Genomic DNA, 20,685 nt, shown 5'->3' with positions numbered 1-20,685 from the left:
CTCTTAGTGAAGCCCGAGAAAGGGCATCAAAAGATATTATGAATGAATTGTGTCATTTTTGTCATAAAAAAGTCCATTGCTCAAGGAGAAGCACACCTCCTGTATATAGCATAAGTCTCAAGTGACACCTGTGGAAGCTGAAGGGACCCCTTATCAAGGTGCAATGTCATACAGGGCATTAGGAAATGGAGATGTTTCATCTTGTTCACTCATAAAAAGCCGAGCCTGAGGGAATATAACTGTCGTCAACTATATTCACTGTGTTCTGCTTCGAAGATAAGGGGTACTGTTTGCGATTTTGGTCCACATCAAAATGGCTTGTAAAGAGATCATGAATACTCTTGTCCTGAACGACTCGCTACACACCCAGCACACACCTTCGAAGGATTTAGGAACGCTGTGTGAAATATCGTAGTAACTCAAATTCGAGGATTCCAGTGCATTTGCATACCATGCTCACTTTTCGGGTTACAAAGTTAACATGCCAGACAGCTGAGCAATAACACCATTGGCAACCAAAGAACTTCTAGTTATATCGATGAGTGGAAGAAGGCAGGAACTATGCAAGGCATTATAGTCGAAAGCTAAGACAAAAATATTGTTGTTTGATTCGAGAACGACTCTGTTCCTAATGTACCCAGGAAATACCTCAGCGAACACGGTTCGGAGGGTAGTATAAGCTCTTACTGTTAAGGTTCTATTGACGTGATACGTTGGGGAAAAAGGTCGTTTGTATGCAAAGATGCTCCATTTTGAATATGTAACTAGGTGATATAAGACGTTGAAAACTGCCCGTAATTGACGGCGTCGTTTCCGTGCGACAGAATATCATATGATCAAAAAATCGAATAGTGGCATCATATTTAGTATAGAGCTATAAAAGTTTGGGCGATTTTTGTTGCGTTATGATCAGATTGAACATTCACAGCACGCGTGTGTTGCTTTTGCATCTTGGGATGAACGGTAAACTGCGAGGTTGAGTTGGGATGAATCTAGTATTCAAATTGCATCATGATTCGGGACCCCGAACTCGTTGTTTACTTGAGTCGACGAGGTCTCCCAATCCAATCCCATCTCTGTTCGAGCGCCCGGGATTTTCAACTTGCTCATATAACCTGTCAAGACCCCAGACAGTACTTACCACACAAGCCAAGACGGCAAACTCCATCAGCATAGACATGAAAAGGTAAGTTGTCGTGTCGCCGTCCACAGCGCTAAACCTTCTGGCGCCTGTACTGACATAGGCTATCGTATATGAGATTCGGACAACCATAAACGGGAAACAGGAGGCGAAGCCAATCAATGAACGCCTTTCAGACTGAGGAACCTGCTTCCACTTCCGCGCTAGGAGTATAAAAAGCAGCACTCCCCAGAAGTAAAGTGCTGCAAAGAGCCCTACTCCAGCTTTGGTCAGCGACCCAGGCGCCATGGCGTTGTCTGTTTTTCTGCTTGCAAGAACGTAGTCGGCGATCGAAATGGCGAGGCCGGTCCAGCAGATTAGCTCGGGTATGTGGAAGTGCCACGGGGTGAGGACTTGGATGAACGAGTTTCTGCAAGATCAGAAGTCAGAAGTCCATAAGGTTTACAAAGAATGCTGGTAAAATAACAAATACTTACACCCTCTTCAGAAGATTTAGCAAAGTGAAAGTGAGGAGGACGAGTCCTAGTGATTCGCAGACAAATATGGTAGCCCAGACTGCCCTAGAATTGTTGGTGATTGTGCCTAGCATGCAACCAGCGCCGATTATGCGTATTGTCTAAATGAAAGAAACCCCGAACCAGCCCATCTTCTTTTGCACGCGAAAAAGAATGCCGAAAGCAAGAAACAGGGAAAATATGATAATCTGAGCGATGGCCACGCCGTCGCGGTACCGGAATTCGCGCGCCATGTTGCGAAGATAATGGGCACCAGCAAAGTCCGCAATGTCAATGTGCTCACCGTCACACAACAAGACGAAGCCGGGATAGTGTAAGATGGAAACGCAAGAAAGAGTTTGGTCTAAATATCCTCTTGAGGATCTTCGAGGGCGGCCACTAGACTTTTGGAGGCACGTATTTAAATCATTAACGCCCGCCGGGGAGGCCGCTCGAGAGTCCACAAATTGAATAAACGGATGCGAGTGCGAGAGTGCAGGCAACTTGGCGCTTACAGTTCTTAACTCACCCAGGAGTAACCAGTTATTTTGACCGAGACGGCCTTGGTATTTCAAAGCGGGCTTCGACCCGTTGTAGCCCGCCCTGTCTTGCTCAGCCATGCTGACGGATCTGCATCCTGTTGGATTGGATTGATTGGGGCATACAAGCCGGACACAGCCATACCTTGTCCCGCATCTGTCATCGCATTTCAGGAACGGATCAACTGCTGAGTAATTTGTCGAGACGATACGAGTGTAGTTGGGTTGGTGCATTGACTACCAATCGGGCGTACGTAGCTTGGAATCGTTACCTTCAGAAACTATCAGCCATCGATGCTTTGGGTTAAACTAGAGTTCAATTGGCATTCGTGATTGATATCTAAGATATCCGCCAAGATCGAAAATCGCCATAATTGATCTACGACGTTGAACCCTGCCTGTTATTAGCGGCATCGGGTCTGCGTGATATAGACAGTCTTTGTAGTTGTATCAACGAATTCACGATGGTAGACCAATTATTGGTTAAACTCTGGGAAGAACAGTTGGTTTATGATTCTACGTACAGCTTTCTCATTGTTTCTTGCCTACAGAGTTGAAACCTTCAGATCCCAACTCCAAATGCCTTATTTCTATAGAAGAATACTGAGTTATTACTAATAAAGCTGCTCCATGCTGGCGTCATTTCTTGACAAGACGTATAAGACGCTGCATAAGTTGCCTTCCATATGCAGTTCCATGGTTTCCATCTACTCCCATTTAATGTTCTCGTGAATCATCTTTGCTTTACCTGATTAGTCGGCAGGACCTTTGCTTTGATGCCACACCCTAAATACTATTGGGAAAGCTTCTGCAAATAAACTCTCCTGCGTGCAGTTTGTGACATCTCGCGACTTGATTGACTTTATGGACGGCCATGGACTCTAGCTGAGCCGCTTTCTTTTGCTGCACTAATGTGTGATTCCTATATAATCGAGGCAATCTACCTAATCAGTGGTAGTAGCACGGAAGAAAGTTTAACGAGGAGAGCGCAAAGGGGAGGGTTGGAGAAACAGGGGGAAAGGATGCTCAACTCTGGAAAAGGACTGTACATCAGTATGATCGATAGTATGAATCTGCTTCCATGTAGAAAGTTGAGGATTAAGTCTCTCCTACTATTTCTACTGCTATTCCCTCTTTGAATAAGGTATGTTATGTTACAACACGTAATATCGAAGGTCTTTGTCTTTAGACTCTGTATGATATTAGCAACACTGCTTGCTGCATAATGGAATGCTAGAAGTTCCCGATATCATGTGTCCACGCTAAGGGCGCTCCTGAAGAAGCCACAATTGCAGGGGTTATTAGCTCAAGCTTTGATAGAAATATAATCCGAATGCACGCTTGGACGAAACCAAGCGATCGCAAAATGCATCCCCCATATCCGTATCTTTCGTGGAATTTAGAGCTAGCGTCATGCCTCACTAAGACAAACAGGCCGCTGGCATGCTCGCTAAGATAAGAGTCGCGGGGTCTTCAACAATGGCGCGCAACTAGTTTCCCCTATAGTCAGCCCCTTTCGGCCATTGGATGTGGAGCGGATCAGCGGCATTCTTTTATAAGAGTACTGTCCTGCTGTCTCTTGGTGTGGACTCCAATTTTCATCATTGCGGAGTCAGTACATTCTCGCCAGAGTATCCCATCGACACCTTATTCTGCGCTACCAGCTCGAGGTGCAATTGGTGAGATGGAAGCACCAAACCACGAAGCTGGTGGCCCAAAGCGGGATCACCGACGGACATCAGATCAAGGGAGCAGTGGAAGTGTCCGCATTGAGCAGTTTGCGACACCAACAGTTGACGGTGCTGGGCCCAATAGACTGACAGCCGCTGCGCTTGGCGTGCTGAACGCTTCGAATGTTGACAACGGGGCTCCCGTGTCGTTAAGCATTGATACTGGCCTTAGCGACGCTGATTCAGCTTTGGGTATCGATGCCGATAGAGCTTCTTCATCTGCCTCAGTGACATCGAGCATGTACAGGTTTGTAGAAGAGTTTGGCAGGACGTATCACAGATACAAGGAAGGCAGTGAGCTAGTACCATGGAAGACCGCCTCCGTATACCTGACTAACAACAAGCTTCAGAATATTTCCTCCCAAACGATGAGGTTTGTAATGCTGCAAAGCCCAGCAGACCCTGATGACTGATTTTTAGTTAGAAAGAACAAAGCCGCCTGGACCTACAGCATGCAATTGCCCTCCGTATTTTCAACAACGAACTCGGCCTGGCTCCCGTCTCTAAGCCCCACCGCGTCCTCGATATCGGCACCGGGACGGGCATCTGGGCAATAGAGTTCGCAGATAGAAACCCGGAATCAGAAGTGGTGGGCACCGACCTCAGCCCGATCCAACCCGAATACGTCCCCGCCAATTGCCGTTTCGAGATTGACGATGCAGAGGACGAGTGGGTCTTCGGGCAAAAGTTCGATTACATCCACGGCCGGTACATATGCACTTCTATCTTTGATCTTCCGAAACTGTTCGGTCAAGTGTACGACAACTTGAATCCAGGTGGATGGGTCGAATTCCAGGAGACGGTGATCGACTTCAAGGCTGTGGATGACTCTCTGGAAGGCACCGCGCTCAGGCGATGGAATGACCATCTTCTGGAGGGCATTCGGAAGGCTGGACGTGATGCGCTATCGCCATTCGAATATGCGAGGTACATGACTAGTGCCGGATTTCAGAATGTTCAGGAGAGACGCTTCGCAGTGCCAACTTCCCCCTGGGCGCGAGGCAGAAACCAGAAAATCCTGGGCGCCATGCAGATGACGAACAACCTCGAAGGAGTGCAAGGCATCACAATGAAAATCTTCACCCAAGTGCTGGGCTGGTCTCAAGAGGCAGTCGAACTATTGCTCGTTGAGGTGAGGAGGGACATGGCAGACAAGAAAATCCATGCGTACATTACGGTGTGAGTTTCCCTTTCTCAGCGATATCGACAATATTGGTGATACAGACTAAAAGCTGTATGCAGCATGTCTGTATGGGGACAGAAACCTCGGTAGACGGGAATGCCAGCTTCCTCTAAAGGCGATTGAGGGGCTGTCAAAGCATAAGTTACGCGGAGGAGCTCAGGAGGCCATGGAAAGTGCGCCATTTGTTTACAGAATGCAGTGCTTTCAAATCATGGCGCCAAGCACTTGAGGGAACCATGCATTCTCTAGAGGATAGAAAGAATAATCCTGATATATCCTCAAGTGCTGAGAAAAGTGAATGACCTATTTCCTATTGGAAAAATGTATGGATCGGGATAGTGTCTGGTACGTTGAGTAATTTTACGAGTGTGACACGAGACATATCATCTTCACTGCCACTGTGGCGTCTGCCATCCAATTCAGAGCCTAGGTTGTGCCACATTATGCAAACATCTTTCATATTTTATGCTTCACGCTTGAACTCAAGAGTTACCTGGGGCGCTGATTGCTACATATCACGAAGGCATTTTCCACCATACCACGCAAGGTGGGGAGCACACGGATACCCACAACATTAGGGGTCAACTGTTCACAAAGCAATTTGAAGCCGAGGCTAATCCATACTCAGAACAATTTTGTCTGCACCAGCGGCGACATTCATACCAAGCAGGCAGATTGCCCACGGACAGAGTGCCAGGAACGGCAGCAAAGCCGGGTCTCTCGACGTTGGATAGGATCATCGGCGTTATGACGATGTGCCCCATCGGCATTAAGGACTACCTACCTCTCGTGCCCTCTTACTAAGTCAACCGATCGCTGTTAACCCCACTCGCTGTCAACGATCAATCCACCCCGCCGTCATCCTCCCGCAACCAAGCCCAGGACCCCTGATCCCGTAGCTGCTTCTGGTAAGGCATGGAAGCAGCCGGAGAGTCTATTCGTCCGTATGCTTTGTCAACCCAGCGTAAAGATTCGAAAAGAAATGTGGAGTTGTGCCTTTCCCTCCAGCTGCTGAAGAAATTTTGGCGGGGTTCCCACGTCAACGAAGACATGTCAGGGTCCCCATGGGACAAACTGAAAAGAACCACATGGTTGTGACGTCAAGCTGATCAATTGGCCCCGAGAAGCAGTCATTTTCCGCACTACATTCCGCGGTCCCTTTTCAGCTGGACAAGTTCCTTGATTCCGATTGTGGGGTAATTGACCAGAAATAGCATGACCAAAGGGTCGATCGAACTATGGTGGGTTTCGATGCAAGTACAAAAGCGCCCAGCACCCCGCCTGACATGACGCACCAGTTCTAGCAATAGGATCTCGAACATCATTGAACGCAACACACAAGATACCCCCAGTTACCCAAACATTGAGCTTTCAACCTGTGCCAAATAATTAATCCAAGCATCAAACACAATGGCCCCCAAGGTTCTCGTCGTTCTCACCTCTACCAACAAGACTGAGAAGTCTGGTAAGCCCATCGGCTGGTACCTGGTGCGTCAATGCTCTTCCATCCCCTATTCAGTCGTTACTAACTATCAACTTCAGCCCGAGCTTGCCCACCCTTATGACGTTCTCAAGGAGGCCGGCGTTGAGATGACCTTCGCCTCTCCCAAGGGCGGTGTCGCCCCCCTTGACCAGGCCTCTGTTGAGATGTTCTCCAGCGACCCATCATCCAAGAACTTCCTCGAGAACCACAAGGACGTCTGGGAGAACACCGAGCCCCTGTCCAAGTTCGTGGGTCGCGCCTCCGAGTTCGACGCCATCTTCTACCCCGGCGGCCACGGCCCCATGTACGACCTCGCTTTTGACGCCGATTCGCACAAGCTCATCGCTGAGTTCGCCGCTCAGAACAAGCCCATCGCTTCCGTCTGCCACGGCCCCGCCTCCATCGTCAACGCCAAGACCAACGACGGCGAGTACCTCATCAAGGGCAAGAGAGTCACTGGCTTCTCCAACACCGAGGAGGACCAGGCTGGCTACACCGCCGAAATGAACTTCTTGCTTGAGAACCGCCTCAAGGAGAACGGCGGCAAGTACGAGAGTGCCGATGCCCCTTGGGGTGAAAAGGTTGTTGTTGACGGCATCGTCATCACTGGCCAGAATCCTGCTTCTGCCCTCGGGGTGGGCAAAGCCGTTGTCAAAGCTCTTGGCTTGTAATAGATGAGTGTAATGATACAATGATGAATCGGGTTATGATGGATAGTTATTATACCATAAATTGAAGCGTCTTTTCATGTATTCTTTTTTTCTGAAAATGATTTCACGTATGATGAAATGAAGCTCGTCGACATCAACGATGAGCGAAGCACCGATTTCGGCTTTCCGACATCTTCATTTGAAGTTCCGGTATCGAAACGCTGGCAAATACGAGAAGTGTGTGACGGCTTTTCCATAACATCGAAGCAATACACTACTAGCCTGTAATGGGAGCGAAAATCAGTTCACTACAAATTGGTTTAGACAAGAGCTCAAAGAAGTACGATACAATGCCGAATGCTTGTTCATCGCTTGAACCTATCTTGGCAAATATCAAACCTTCTGGACTTATCGTTTGCTTTCGCCACATTATGATAACGTGGATACCATGCAATGAGTCTACGCCCTCGCCAGATGACAGTTATCGTAACAGAGTCAGAGAGAACACGGCCACGGTAACCCGCACACATCAACCAACTCGAGCAACAGCTGTTCCTCGGGCGGTATCAGCCCCGCATAGCGCCAGGAATTCCGAGAACAAGGTATGGGTGCGGAAAATAAGTTATTTGTAGGTGAAGAGGCGCTGACATATATCTGGAATACATGTGTTATGCCGAGGAAAGTGTGGTATCAAGGAACTTTGTCTTAACTACTCAGCGCACGAATAACGCATTCAATTAAGCATACTATGTTTGGCTCTAGTCAAATGAGGCTGAATATCCCCAAAGAGGGATATCTTATTTCGATCATGAGCCGTCTAATACCAAGCTGGGAAGCGTGTGTAATATGAAGAACCGCCGCAAACGGTCCGGTGGGATTGAGAGCCATGGTTGGTGCGAGAAACCAGCTGAAGATTGCTTGTATAACACAAAGTCGCAGGCTGGCTGTCCAAGGATCTGGTCGCAAGAAGCGCCGTTGGCTGTACGGGGGAGCCAGAGCCCCGGGACCCCACCTCTCGGCTTGTCCCACTTGAAGACGCCGAAGTCCGGCTGGAAACAACATCAAGAGACGGCACCTTGCAGTTCGGTTTTAATAGCTTGGCTTCTTCGACGTCGTCTTCGCATGGGGACCAGCTGAGTTAGCATTCTGGGAAGTCGATCTTTCTGTCAACCAGACCACAGGTTATCATGGCATCGACGTTCCTCCCGCTCCCTGCAGTTTCTTAAGTGAACCGTTGGCTGATTAGTTTCTGTTGTGGAGGGTGGTTCCGAATGGAAGTTGGACGCCCGAGGAGATTGCACTCAGTTGAATATGCACGTTCAAAGTGGGTTTTATATAAAGATAGCCTTTATAAGCGAAGGGAGAATTGCTGCATCCCAAATGCGTAATTATACTTGTACTTTCTTGGCGCAGTCGAGACTCCAAACGTGGGAATCAGAGATCAAGACCACATTGAATATGGACTCGACGTGTTTGGACTTTTGGGAAATATGAACCTCTTTTCGTGGTCGGACAAACGCCGGAGGAGCCCTTTCCGCCCCAAATAGCTTGAGGCGTCAGTCTAAAACACTGTCAGCTCCTCCAACTGCTAATAAAAGCAGGCATGCTGTGCGCCCTTGCAGGGCTTTCTTGTATGTGACCTTTCCAAGTTTGGAGAGTTATGAAATGTTTCTAGGGCAGTACTAATAGTTATGAGGAAACGACTGTTTCCAGCATCCACAATACCTACATGTATTCGAGATTCTGGTACAAATATTGAAGTTTCTAACGCAAATGCAGTTTCGAATTATGGTTACGAGTGGGTGCTCACCCCTTCTTCAAGCAGCACGATCAGTTTGGTTTGAGGTTGCGTGGCGTTGTAGACGCTAGTTATGGTGTGACGATATACAATGTGCCGCTATCCGTTTACCACAACAAACAATGCCGCCACAATAGAGTCCATGTTACCTGGTCAACACACAGATACTAGCAAAAGTCAAGGTCAAAGCGGTTTCAAGAACATTGGTAGAACTGCTAAATCATATAGACATGGGCCGAATACCACCGAAATCATCATTTTCTGTTGGCTCTCAGTGCTGTCGCCCATCGTATGTTTCCCCTCAGTTGTTCCTGTCGCCAGCTCTTTGATCTAATCTGCTTACGAATTGTATTCCAGCAATAGAAAGGCAATGGAGGATACTAAGAGTGCGGCCGTTTCTGTCCCTGCTACGGCTGGAATTTCGGAGCAGGTTACAACTCCACTGCCCATAACCCCGTCAAATCTCACTATTATTAAATCGCGACGACCTCCCCGCATTACGCAGGCTAAGAAAGCCCGCGAACTGGTACGGCTAGCTATCATCAGACTAAGAGTACTCATAACCGAGAGAAACAGCACCAGTAAGCCAATCTCACGAACAGGGCTCTTCGCCTACAACTACGTTGAGCCCTTATTTAACTGGTGGGGCGCAAACTCCCGCGTTCTTATCACTCAGTGTCTCGGCCGAGTCGAAGCGCACGATGCCTTCGGATCGGTAAGCAAACTTGTGAATGGAGCATCTTACAATTACGCCGGCTTCTACCAGACCACGCCGGAGGTCGAGGAGCTCCAACGGATGTGCCTGGAGTTGTTGCCGGTTTCTGACAGCACCGCTGTACCCCTCCTCCGAGACGAGACTCACCGCGCGATTGCTAGATTTCTGGGCGCAGACTTTTGTTTTACGACGGGCACTGGATATGGGTCGAATTACATTGCGCTGCCAGCCTTGATTGACGGTCCCACAGTCGTCATCATGGATGAGGACTGCCATAACTCGATGCTCACTGGAGTCTTCCTCGGACCATCTTCCAGCCTGAAAAAGTTCAAACACAAGAATATGGAGCAACTTGCGATATTGCTTAGCGGCTGTGTTGATAATACTGTCAGTATAATTGTCGCCATTGAGGGACTGTATAGGTTAGTACCCCATTCTTCTACCGCAGAGACTTTGCGTATGCCTGTTTCTGACCAAACTTTTATACAAAAGCACGCACGGAGACGTTCCGCCGCTGGCCGAGATCTATCGCTTGAAAAAACAGTACAAGTTCGTTCTGTATTGCAACGAGGCACATTCTTTCCTATCTCTCGGCAAAACGGGCCGTGGATGCCTCGAATATTGGAACGATAGCCACCCGGAAAAGCCTTTGCCATGGGATCTAATCGATATCCGGACCGGCAGCCTTTCAACAGCTGTTGGTAGTATTGGAGGCATAATTGCGGGCAAGAAAGTTTTCGAAAAGGCGGTGCTGAAACGCATCAGCAACCTGGACGACAAGAACATCGTCTCCTTGCCGAGTTCTACAATGGCACAAACGCTTTGGCTACTGGGTCAGCCAAATCAAATCAAGCGCAAACTTTATCGGCTTACTGAAATCACGCGCTTCTGTCGCAAAGAGCTAGGACGTTTCGGCATCTTTGTCTACGGTGACGCTGGCATCCATGTTCTTCCAGTTTATACTGGCAGGCCGACCGTTGCTGCGAAGCTGTCGTACGCATTGCGCCGTCGTGGATTGCTGGCTACTCCTGTGTGCACTCCTGCTGTACCATTCTGGGAGAGCAGGGTTCGTATCAACTTGTCGGCAGACTTCACTGATGAGGAGGTAAATCAGCTTGTCCATGCTGTCATCCAAGCTGCCGCCCACGCAGGCTTTTGTAAGACAGCTGGAATCGCCCGAACTTCTTTTAAGAATGATGTCCATTCTTTCTTGACTGTAGAAGGTTTCGATGAAGCACCAAAAGTCGCCAAGCATATTCAGCATCTTATCAAGAGGGATGCTACGGGAAGCTCAGCCAGTCGGAAGAGGCAACTTTTTGACAAAACCTGCGGCCCGCGGATAATTCAGGCCGGACATACTTCTCGGGCCCAGTATGGAATTGGGGCTGGAGGTACAAGATTGACCTGTGGCACGTTCCCACCCCATCTCTCAGTCGAAAGCCTCATTGCTCAGGCGACAGGTATGGAAGCTGGACTGACCTATCCGGACGCATCCATTGGACTTGCTTCCACGATTGCAGCCATTTCACGTCCCTTATTGGGGCACGGCAAGAACTACATGCTCTTCGAACGCGGCGTGTCTCAGTTCGTCTGCGATGGACTTACGATGGCACCGAAAAAGGATGCCCCAGCATTGCTTGGTTATGTCGACCTGTTCCAGCTTGCCAATCAGGTCAGAAAGCTCGTTCGAGGAATTAAAAAACTGTGCATGACAGTATACGTCCGCGTGGGAGAAGATTCACCGCACGATCTATTGTCGGCCACGCTTGCGGAGGTGGCTGCTCTTGTGGGCCCCGAGTCTGTCATGACAATCTTACTTCACTGTACCTCCCAGTCTCTGGACCCAAGAGAGCTCATTCTTTTGCCCTCCAGGAAGAACGTCCATATTCTTGTGTGCGGGTCGTTTGATCGCATATTTGGTTTGCCCACGGGTTTTGTTACCGGCACAGAGAGTTTGATCCGAGAACTTCGGTACACAAGTCGGGGTTACACGTTTACCACATCTCCGCCACCTTTCATCATGGATATGTTACGCGCTGCTCTGGAGCAGGACTTAACTATTAATGAATAGATAAGAATGTTGTACGACTTGATTGTCATTGTGCATCAAGAAGCCAAGAGTGCTGTGCTATCGGATTGAACATTCTTATCTGAACCAAAGCCTAGCTGCGTCGTGACTTTGTCAATCACATCGGGTTTTGGGGATAGGGTTCTGCAGAGAGAATGTTCCAAAACAACCTATTTGGACAACTAGACCAAGTAGAAAGGAAGAACCAGCTATCTCTTGATCTTAGAGCTTGAAATATATATGCTTGCCCGGTCTTGAGTGTGTCTGGTGGAATTGAGATAACTTGTCCGTTTGATCTCTAGCCTTGATGCTGTGCTGAAATCATAAGAGCTTCCTCAGTGAATGATCATGTTCATGGGTTCTTCTTTCCGAACATAATTTTTATTGCGCTTGCATCAGCATTCCGATGGGGCTTGGCCGAAGGCCATGACTATCAATCTTTTCTCAAAGCATGATCGAGGCGCCAAGATAAAATCAGCCTTAGGCACCGTGAGTCAGGCCTTTTCAACATTGAAGGAGTTATTATCATTGTAAAAAGAGGGACAAAGTTTTACTTTCAGCAACGTATACTTGAAGCTAGAAGTGCCAAGGCTGGTTATTCAAGATTTGTCTCCCACTTGACCTGAACGCCCTTTTAAACCAGGCTAGAAGTACTAACAATCACCAGCCGGCGGGCAGTTTGTGTATAGAATGAGCCCCGATGATGTTGTGGCAAAGGCTTTCCGGCTAGTCAGAGTCTATTCAAATCTGGACGAGGTCCGTTGTCACCATTATCAAAGACATGGTAGCAAATGTGCTAGGAAAATACATCTTTGAGAACAACAATTCCTCATTCGCCGGTCTTGCAGCCATCCTGAGCCTTTTTTTACAGGCACCTGGGTCTTAGACCCTAACAGGGACGTGGTCGTGATATCGTATTCCTGTTACCCCTCCCCTCAACCAACAGACATTCCTAGCTCACAATGCGCAATCATCCGGGCTCTCGGGTTCATATTGGACGCTGAGGGAGTTAAGCTGCCCATAAGATCCGTTTTCCCACTTTCTGCCCGTTCTTTCTCACTACCCAATCTTTCAATTAGTCTTCCGCTAGTTCTGGCCACCCGCTAGCTTTCCTCCTGAACTTTGAATAGACCTTTGCCTCTCAATAGGCTGTTCGTCGAGGCTCTTCCACATGCCGGATTTCTACCGGGTCATTGGCCCAGATGCCTGTATTATGGCTTTGAGTAGATGTAGCAACCCATCACAATGTCTTGGGAATGACGCTCGGCATCAAGCACCGCTATCATAGTCTTCTTTATAATTTACTTTGATTTGCTTTAAAAGCACATGTCATAGAATCCTGGTGTCCCATGTGGAAATCTCAATGTATAGATGCTGGTCTGTGATAACTCTCTTGTACCCCTGAAATGCATTAATATTGAGCCTGACAAAGAGAATATCCCTTATATAAGATTTCCATAGCTTATTACTAAGATTTAGTGATCAAAAACTTGGTGCTAAGTTGATGTCGCTATATCCGAGGAGTTGCCCGAGGACCAGTGTTTCGTCTCTCAAGAGCCCCATGTGGAGTGGTGGTGCTGAGTTTTGGAGATATCTCCCAGGTAGCATGTTGTCTCTTGTGGGCGAGGATCTAGGCCCAAAGGGACAGAAGTAGAGGTGGAGAAATCGTTTCTGAGGCAAACAAGGGAGGGCATGAGTGATGCACCACAGTGCGATGGTGTGAGGCGATGACGGTCAGGATGTGGCCAGCAGATATGTCAACTAAGAGACATTGAGTCGGGGGGAACTTAATGCTCTAGGACTTTGTTTTATGCTCTAAGAAAGCATCAATATTCTATGAAAAGTCGATATGAAGGGGGGGGAAGCAAAGCCTCTTTAAAAGAGGGGTGACTATGCGTTTGAATCAATGGTCTTTTTAGAAGATTAAAGAAGTTTCTATCTGGAGATCGGAGAATACCATTAGCACTGTTAAAGAGACACTCGTATATCCAAAGCCAACGCGCGTCCAGGTTCGTTTTCTTGCGTAAACAACGCTGGCAGTCAAGTAAAGTTTTCCTAAGTTTCGGAGCCTAGCACTTGGAGACCTACTAACCCGCCCTGCCGGACATTCGCGGACCGCGGACCGCCAGGGCCCTGCCTAGCGATTGACTTTGAAAGCGCATGCTGCGGTACTGCGGGCGGAGGACTACAGGAATTCCACAGAGCGAAAGCACGGAGCCCGGGAAATGGGATTTGACCGATGAATATCGCGGGGGCATTGGGCCAACGTATTTGGTGCCATGATGCGCGATCGACTCAAGATTCGTCTATAACGTTAGAGGACGCGTACGTGGCGGGTAAAACTCTACTCTTTTCTACGGGAGTCTAATGGCTGCATTATGCAAAGTACGAAAACCATGTTTGGCAGAAGTCAAATTCGAGGCCAGCAGTCAGACCATTTCGGGAGAACCATGGCATTATCAGGCGGAATTATAGGTGTCGCGCTTCGGCCGTGCTGCGGCCGTGCCGATGAGGCTTGCATCAAGCCTTTCGATTGCATGCGGTTCTCCAAGCCGGTCCAAATGACCATGCCGCGCAAGAAGGCATCTTTGGCGACAGCGCAATTTTCCCAAGCGAGAAATGAATCCAATGCCGAAGCCTCGGGGTTCCTCTCTCAGTCGGTCGGTGGACGATAGGGTGGAAAAGATCACCAGGAGGGCGACAAGGCGGACCCTTGCTCGATGATCAACGGCTTCCCGTCGTCCATTACCGCCCCATCGGGATCGCCAGGAGCCCCCCCCCCCGCCATCATTCTCTCGTGTGAAAAAAGTTATTTTTTTTTGCCTACGAAGCCACCTGCTGGTACGTGAACGTACCGCAGCCGCACCGAATCTGGACGGTTATCTTTTGAAGCTTCTAGGAGGGGCTATGCCGACATATCGGGTGAGGAGGCCCCTTTGAGACTAGTGCGGCAACCCTAGAGCTGCCGGCCGAGTGTATCTGGCCGGCCAGACGCGCAACGGCAACCGGGTTCAGTACTCTCTGTACCGAAGCTGTCCACTTCATTGTTCATTCGTCGCATCTTTCCTCTTTCCTCACAGGGTAGTCGCTGGTACGTGCCAGCCCTGCATCTTCAAACTCAATCAACTCCGATTCCCCATCATGCTGGCGGTAGTTAGGGACAGCCCCCAAAGGCATCCCGCCCGACTCATAGGGCTATCCCTCAGATGGCGTAATCCTCTTGTATAGACTTGGATCGCATAAGAGTGAATGAAGAGGAGAAAGCTTACAAGTAGAAAGCTTATCTCCGCCTCCGGTCTTAGCTGATCGCCGTGCCCGCCGGGAGGAAGATTCTCGGGGCTTCGTCCAAACTTGCTACTGGTAGACGCGCGCTTCGCGAACGGCAAGGTGCCCAGGACGTACTTGCAGTCGTCACATATACCCGAGCGTCCGGCAGTCGGGTCGTCGAGTTACCAATGCCTTCCTCTCCTCTCCTAGGACGCCCGGCCGGAAACTCTCGTGCTCGTCGTCACAACTTTAAGCGGTGGAGACATCAGGCTGCCGGCGACGGCACGGGGCCGAGGTGGCGATGTTGCCACTCAACCAGGCCGAAGCAAGTCGGCCAAGCCCATTGGCTGTGCATGATAGCCGCAACGATACTTCTCCTCAACAGCCCAAAGGTTAAATTGTGTAAGTCCAAAGAGTAACCATGGGAATGGGCTCCAAAGTCGAGCTCGAGGAGTACAAAAGGGGACTGATAACTCCCTTTCCAACGGACCATTATTCCCAGGAGAAGCAAACAAGTAAGGTCATCTGTGCAGATCTTCAAGCCACACTTCATCACTATCTTGTTCATCATCTCACAAGAAATCACTCTCTCTCCCTCCATAAGTACATCATGGTTTCCATCAAGAGCCTCCTCATCGCCACCCTCGTCTCGAGCATCGTTGCAACACCAATCGAAAGCTTCGATCCACCAGAGAATGATCTCGAGTTCGTCAACAAAGTACCCGTCATTGAATCCAGAGGTAATGGTGGCGGGTCCGGCGCCAGCGGCGCCGCAAGTTGCGACTACAACACGAAGCAGAGGCTTGATTCGGAGATTCAGAACAGATACCAACTCAAGAGTCGCCTCGACGACGAGATCCAGAGACGTCAGGGAATTAAACAGCAGCTTGACAATCAGATAAACCAGAGACAAGGGCAGCTTGGGCACTGTTGATTTACACCGGCTAAGGCGTGAAAATGGACGTGGGGGTTAGGAGATATCCACAATTCACCTTCCTTTTGGCGAATTATGATTTGGGGCACGTGAATTGGAGAATGAATCTACTACTGGGGCCGTACAGCAGACATCAAAGGGCAAAAGATGCTGTGGAGTACCAGAAAAAATATACGAAGACATTCCCTGAATTGTCTATGCCTGGTAGCACATGCTATGAATGTTTGACTTAAATACAAACCAGTTCCCGTCCAGGACTGGTTATAAGTATCTAATTGCACGTTAGCGGGGGGCGGACCCGGCACAGCGAGTCGAACTCCATCTGTGAGAAGGTGGCTCAACTTTTGGATTGTGTATGTGTGATGAACCGCAGCGTCTAGTCATTTGAGAATAAAGTAGTTATTCTATTGAGAAACTATCTGAGAACCGGAGAATGGGTAGAAATACCTATTCGAGACCGTCGGTGGTACGCCACATCTGAAGTCGCGGTCACTGATACTAGCCACACGAAGCTATTCCAGCTTCACGACATGATGCTACGATGAAGACGAAGAGGAACACGGCAGTATGCGACCTGCGCAAGAATGCATGGCAACCCTAACTTCCTTGAACCCTGGAACCAGTCTATATGAGAGATAATGGGCCGATATCATCCATATTCTATGAGGGACAATGCGGCCTTCATCCCCAGCCCTGAACCCGCTTTCCTTTACCCTTTCTGTATCTATAACAGACCTCAGGGATGAGTTCTTAAATCTTGCCGCCACACGTGTCGGTAAAGGGGGACGCACCACGGCGGAGGGAGTCCAACTGGCATGATGACTTCGCCAAGCAAAAGCATATGAAAGGCGGTACAGATGTGTAAAACGCTTGTCCATCGTTGTTCATTTACAACTCCCCTACAGCTGTCGTACACGAGCTGGCCGACTCTACGTCTGCTTGCTGGAGGCGCCCTCCTGTTTCATACCGTCACACCCGAGGGCGTTGCCTGCCACTTCCTCGACTTTGCCGTGCCCCTGAGTCGTGGGATCGCGCTGCTGGCTGGCGGTCTTCATTGTCGACGCGGCGTGCGCCTTGTCCTGCTCGCCGGACGAGGTCCAGGCATGAGAACCGGTGACGCTACCGATGGCGGCCTATTTGTTTTCGCACTTGGTGTCAGCTATTCTCTGTGACTCATTTCCCCAAATGCCGGAATGAGACTTTAAAGGGGATGGGATTTGACTCGAACTGTACCTCGGCAGCGCCCTTAACGTACTCGGCGTGGCCGGCGACAAGGCCGGGTTGTTGGTTGTTAGTGTTCTGGGAGGACATGATGAGTGGTTTGGTGTGGTGAAGGTTATTTAGTAGATGTGGTTTGAACCGATCTGTATTATAACTGTGAATCTTTGAATGGTATTCGATGGGTGTTCTTAAAGGAACACGATGGTAATGTATGGATACAGAGGTTGCTGTGATCCTCATGACGTCAAGGATCGCCGACGTCATTACGCTGTGGCTGCATCACATGATTCTCCCGCCAAGACGTAAGGCCTTTGCAGTCCGTGGCAACCGCCATAGTTGAAAAAAGATACACGCGAATTCGGTGGTTTAATAAAAAAAAAAGGTGGCTTGGTGGATGTTCATCCTGACGGCAGGGGCTTGGTTGATATATGCATCAAAATAGACACGATTCATGAAGCTGCTTCAATTATGATTTATTGATCAATGGTATTGTCGGAGTATCACAAATTCGGAATGGCGTCAGCTCCTGAGCCTCGTATTGCACAAACACTAAACTTCAACCCTCTCTGTGTGGAATGCGTCGAAATCCGACTTCTTCCCCTCGGCATCAGCGACGCGGTCCTCGAAGCGCACACCAGCGCTCTTGGTGCGCCAGGCGGGGACATTGGCGTCAAAAAGCTCGTCAATTTCCTCGAGGGTTTTGCCGGATGTCTCGGGGTATGTTAAGAAGATGTGTACGGTCATGGCAGCGCAGAAGGTGCCGAAGATCATGTACGTCTTCCACTGGATGTTGGTGAAGGCGGGCGGGACGAAGAAGGCGAGGGCGAGATTGAAGGCCCAGTTGCAGGCCGCAGCAAAACCAACACCAGTGGCGCGATATTTAAGAGGGAAGACCTCTGAGGCGTAGATCCAGCCGATCGGGGCCCAGGTAAGGCTGCAGAAAGTTAACTGTGTGGTCTTCATGGTAAAGGGGTGTGAGAGCATTGCAACAACTTACCCGTAGATACCCACGAAGATGTAACAAAGGGCGATGACACCTTTGGCGGGAGGACCAGAGATGACCCACCTAAGGTTATCGTCACCGTCTACACTGTCGACGGGATTGCCGTGCACCTTCATGACGGCGCCAGTGGTGAAATGGATTACACAGCAGATGATGGCACCGCCGATGAGAAGAGGACGGCGGCCGAGTCGGTCAATGATGGGCAGTATGGCTCCAGTCGTAACGAGGAAGATGACGTATTGAATGATGGACGATGTCAGGGCAACATTGCCAGTCTGCCAAGCCGGTGTTAGTTTTGCGCACCGATGTGATTGAATCATGGGGAAGAAGCAGCTCACCATGCCAGCCATGTTAAAAATATATATGAGGTAGTAGAGCATCACGTTGCCTCCGAGAAGTTGTTGCCAGACCTGTACACTGCACCCGGCCAAGGTGCGTTTCCAGACACGGGGACCGAAGAGGCCCAGAACACCAATATTCTTGGACTCGGCAGCAATGCGGGCGGCCTCCTTGACCTCGTCAAGTTCAGCGAGAACAACGGGGGCACCGTGGTCACCGCCGGCGTGCAGATGAGCCAGAACATCGTGGCACTCTTCCCAGCGATCCTTCTGCCCCAACCAACGAGGGGACTCGGGGAAGAAGAAAAGAGCAGCGCCAAGAATGAGACCAGGAATTCCCTGGACACCCCATGCTATACGGAATGCACTAGGGCCATCCATGGTGACGACACATCCATACGAGACAAGGTACATGATGAGGATACCCCATTCGATGGACCACTGTTGGATACCGACGATGCGACCACGAATGCGGGAGGGCGCGAGCTCTGCGAGATAGACGCAGCATTGAGAACTCGTGATACCGATGGCAAGACCACTGACGACTCGGCCTGCGATGAGATGGGGGACGTTCCGAGAAGAGCACTGGAGGATGGCACCGAGGATCCAGATGGCGGAGGCGAGCTTCAAGGCGCCGCGGCGGCCCCACCAATCGGCAAGGAAACCCGCTATCAGGGCGCCAACCAGGGAGCCGCCGGACATGGCGGCGGTGATGCCGCCCTGCAGGGTCGAGCTTGGATGGTTGAAATACTCCTTGTAGGAATCGGCACCGATCCAAGCACTCATGGAACTAATATCGAAGCCAAAGAGCATACCGCCAATGGTGCCAAAGGCGGCAAGAGCTGGGCAAGACTGGTCAGCGGCAAAGATGGGTGATAATGTAGCCCCCTGGCAGAAATGAATGAGCTAGGGCTGGGTTGCATACCGTAGATGTTGTAGATGCGAAACATGGTGGGACTTGCAAAGAGCGGGACACCACGTTGCTACAATGAAGCTGAAGTCGACTCCACGAGGAGGGATGAGTCAATATGGGCGAAGGGGGAGGCGGAGGGCTATATAGGTGAATGAAACCGTCTGCATGGCCCTGCCCCGTCGCAAACATGCGGTTGACTGATGACCATCAGCAAGACATGGCTGTGGAAGGGTGAGGAAACATCGAAGGGAGCCCAAGCCCATGCTCGCTCAATGAAGGCGAGTGGTTGGACAGATGGTGGAGTCGAAAGTCATTGTTGCGCCTTTGGGTAGAGGGCATTTAGGCGTGACCCAAGTCGTCCAAGGCAAGGCTGCACCTGCCGGTAGTGGAAGACTGCAAAGGTTCGCAGTAGCCGACGTCTCGAGTTAAGCGCACGTATGGGAAGGCGAGAAAGTTGACGGCGCTGGAGCAGCGACGTCATCTGAGGGCGAGAGGCCAATGCCATGGTGTTTGCCGTCTGGGGGTGGACAAGGCGGGAAGATGATAAACGATAAAGTCGTCCCTCGCCCGGCACGGCATGGATTGATGTGCCGTGTTTGGTTGGATGAGGAGGGAGAACACGGGGCCGATGGCCGGGAGAGAGACGCCGTGGGGCGTGAGGGGAAGTCCGGGGGTGAATGAAGGGGGGAAATGGGGGAAGACAGTTGGGGAGAATTGGGGGTACGAAGTACGTATCTGCCGCTTAGATAAAGGAAGGAAGGAACATCTCGGGTGCCATTGTGACTTTCTGTTTGGGTAAGAGAAGCTGAAAGAAGGCAAGGGGGAAGGAGCAGAGGGGGCAGCGGCCTCTATGCCGGATCCAGTCACGAATTTAGTTAGAACACTGGCATCCTGCGGTAGGACATTGCACTGTAGTATCTGCTTCTTCGTTGAATATGGACATACAATGTACGATATGGAATAAGAGTGGGGTAAAGGCAGAGAAAGTTGCGGTCAATCAGGCGAGCCGCAAAGAAGATGGATGAGTTGGGAGGGGAACTGGCGTGCGTCGTTTTGTGTCGTTTTTGCCTTGGGCAGATAGACACACACAGGTACGGATACAGGTACATCAGTACTCCGTACGCAGGTACAGTGTCATACAGTGCCTCAGGTACCCACCTCATTGCATTCACGTAATGTAATTCGTATGTACCTGGGGCTCTACGATG

The 20,685-nt window shown here is 49.9% G+C and overlaps 8 protein-coding genes across 8 annotated transcripts; 4 read left to right on the top strand and 4 right to left on the bottom strand.

Moving 5' to 3' along the window:
* Positions 1 to 1,009: 1,009 nt before the first annotated feature.
* LY79DRAFT_653895 (uncharacterized protein) lies at positions 1,010 to 1,889 on the bottom strand (the record flags this gene model as incomplete). The annotated part of the gene is given in 3 exon segments (XM_060562621.1): positions 1,010 to 1,550; positions 1,618 to 1,757; positions 1,773 to 1,889. The coding sequence occupies 3 exon segments, from the start codon at positions 1,887 to 1,889 to the stop codon at positions 1,010 to 1,012; spliced, it is 798 nt and encodes a 265-aa protein (XP_060407800.1).
* Positions 1,890 to 3,716: 1,827 nt separating this feature from the next.
* LY79DRAFT_571639 (methyltransferase domain-containing protein) lies at positions 3,717 to 5,428 on the top strand. Its single transcript, XM_060559270.1, has 4 exons — positions 3,717 to 4,198; positions 4,255 to 4,277; positions 4,329 to 5,083; positions 5,147 to 5,428. Exons 1-4 carry the CDS (start codon positions 3,859 to 3,861, stop codon positions 5,175 to 5,177), a joined length of 1,149 nt encoding a protein of 382 aa, XP_060407799.1. The 5' UTR covers positions 3,717 to 3,858; the 3' UTR covers positions 5,178 to 5,428.
* Positions 5,429 to 6,497: 1,069 nt separating this feature from the next.
* Positions 6,498 to 7,241, top strand: LY79DRAFT_528411 (DJ-1/PfpI family protein; the record flags this gene model as incomplete). The annotated part of the gene is made up of 2 exons (XM_060556020.1): positions 6,498 to 6,575; positions 6,630 to 7,241. The coding sequence occupies 2 exons, from the start codon at positions 6,498 to 6,500 to the stop codon at positions 7,239 to 7,241; spliced, it is 690 nt and encodes a 229-aa protein (XP_060407798.1).
* A 1,947-nt stretch (positions 7,242 to 9,188) lies between these two features.
* On the top strand, positions 9,189 to 11,857 carry LY79DRAFT_618802 (aminotransferase class I and II). Its single transcript, XM_060562029.1, has 3 exons — positions 9,189 to 9,307; positions 9,376 to 10,155; positions 10,226 to 11,857. Exons 1-3 carry the CDS (start codon positions 9,249 to 9,251, stop codon positions 11,802 to 11,804), a joined length of 2,418 nt encoding a protein of 805 aa, XP_060407797.1. The 5' UTR covers positions 9,189 to 9,248; the 3' UTR covers positions 11,805 to 11,857.
* A 2,992-nt stretch (positions 11,858 to 14,849) lies between these two features.
* Positions 14,850 to 15,214, bottom strand: LY79DRAFT_528450 (uncharacterized protein; the record flags this gene model as incomplete). The annotated part of the gene is made up of 2 exons (XM_060556025.1): positions 14,850 to 14,996; positions 15,071 to 15,214. Coding segments are annotated over 2 exons (291 nt in total), but the record flags the coding sequence as incomplete, so codon positions are not given.
* Positions 15,215 to 15,462: 248 nt separating this feature from the next.
* LY79DRAFT_571632 (uncharacterized protein) lies at positions 15,463 to 16,183 on the top strand. The gene has a single exon (XM_060559269.1). It carries the CDS (start codon positions 15,490 to 15,492, stop codon positions 16,000 to 16,002), a length of 513 nt encoding a protein of 170 aa, XP_060407795.1. The 5' UTR covers positions 15,463 to 15,489; the 3' UTR covers positions 16,003 to 16,183.
* A 748-nt stretch (positions 16,184 to 16,931) lies between these two features.
* On the bottom strand, positions 16,932 to 17,313 carry LY79DRAFT_528428 (uncharacterized protein; the record flags this gene model as incomplete). Its single annotated transcript, XM_060556021.1, has 2 exons — positions 16,932 to 17,135; positions 17,236 to 17,313. 2 exons carry the CDS (start codon positions 17,311 to 17,313, stop codon positions 16,932 to 16,934), a joined length of 282 nt encoding a protein of 93 aa, XP_060407794.1.
* A 459-nt stretch (positions 17,314 to 17,772) lies between these two features.
* Positions 17,773 to 19,514, bottom strand: LY79DRAFT_528470 (general substrate transporter; the record flags this gene model as incomplete). The annotated part of the gene is made up of 4 exons (XM_060556028.1): positions 17,773 to 18,157; positions 18,221 to 18,501; positions 18,565 to 19,406; positions 19,490 to 19,514. The coding sequence occupies 4 exons, from the start codon at positions 19,512 to 19,514 to the stop codon at positions 17,773 to 17,775; spliced, it is 1,533 nt and encodes a 510-aa protein (XP_060407793.1).
* Between the last annotated feature and the right edge of the window lie 1,171 nt (positions 19,515 to 20,685).

The sequence above is a fragment of the Colletotrichum navitas genome (assembly GCF_030913465.1).
Source record: "Colletotrichum navitas strain CBS 125086 chromosome Unknown LY79scaffold_129, whole genome shotgun sequence".
Taxonomy (NCBI): domain Eukaryota; kingdom Fungi; phylum Ascomycota; class Sordariomycetes; order Glomerellales; family Glomerellaceae; genus Colletotrichum; species Colletotrichum navitas.
This window is presented reverse-complemented; position numbering and strand designations above follow the sequence as displayed.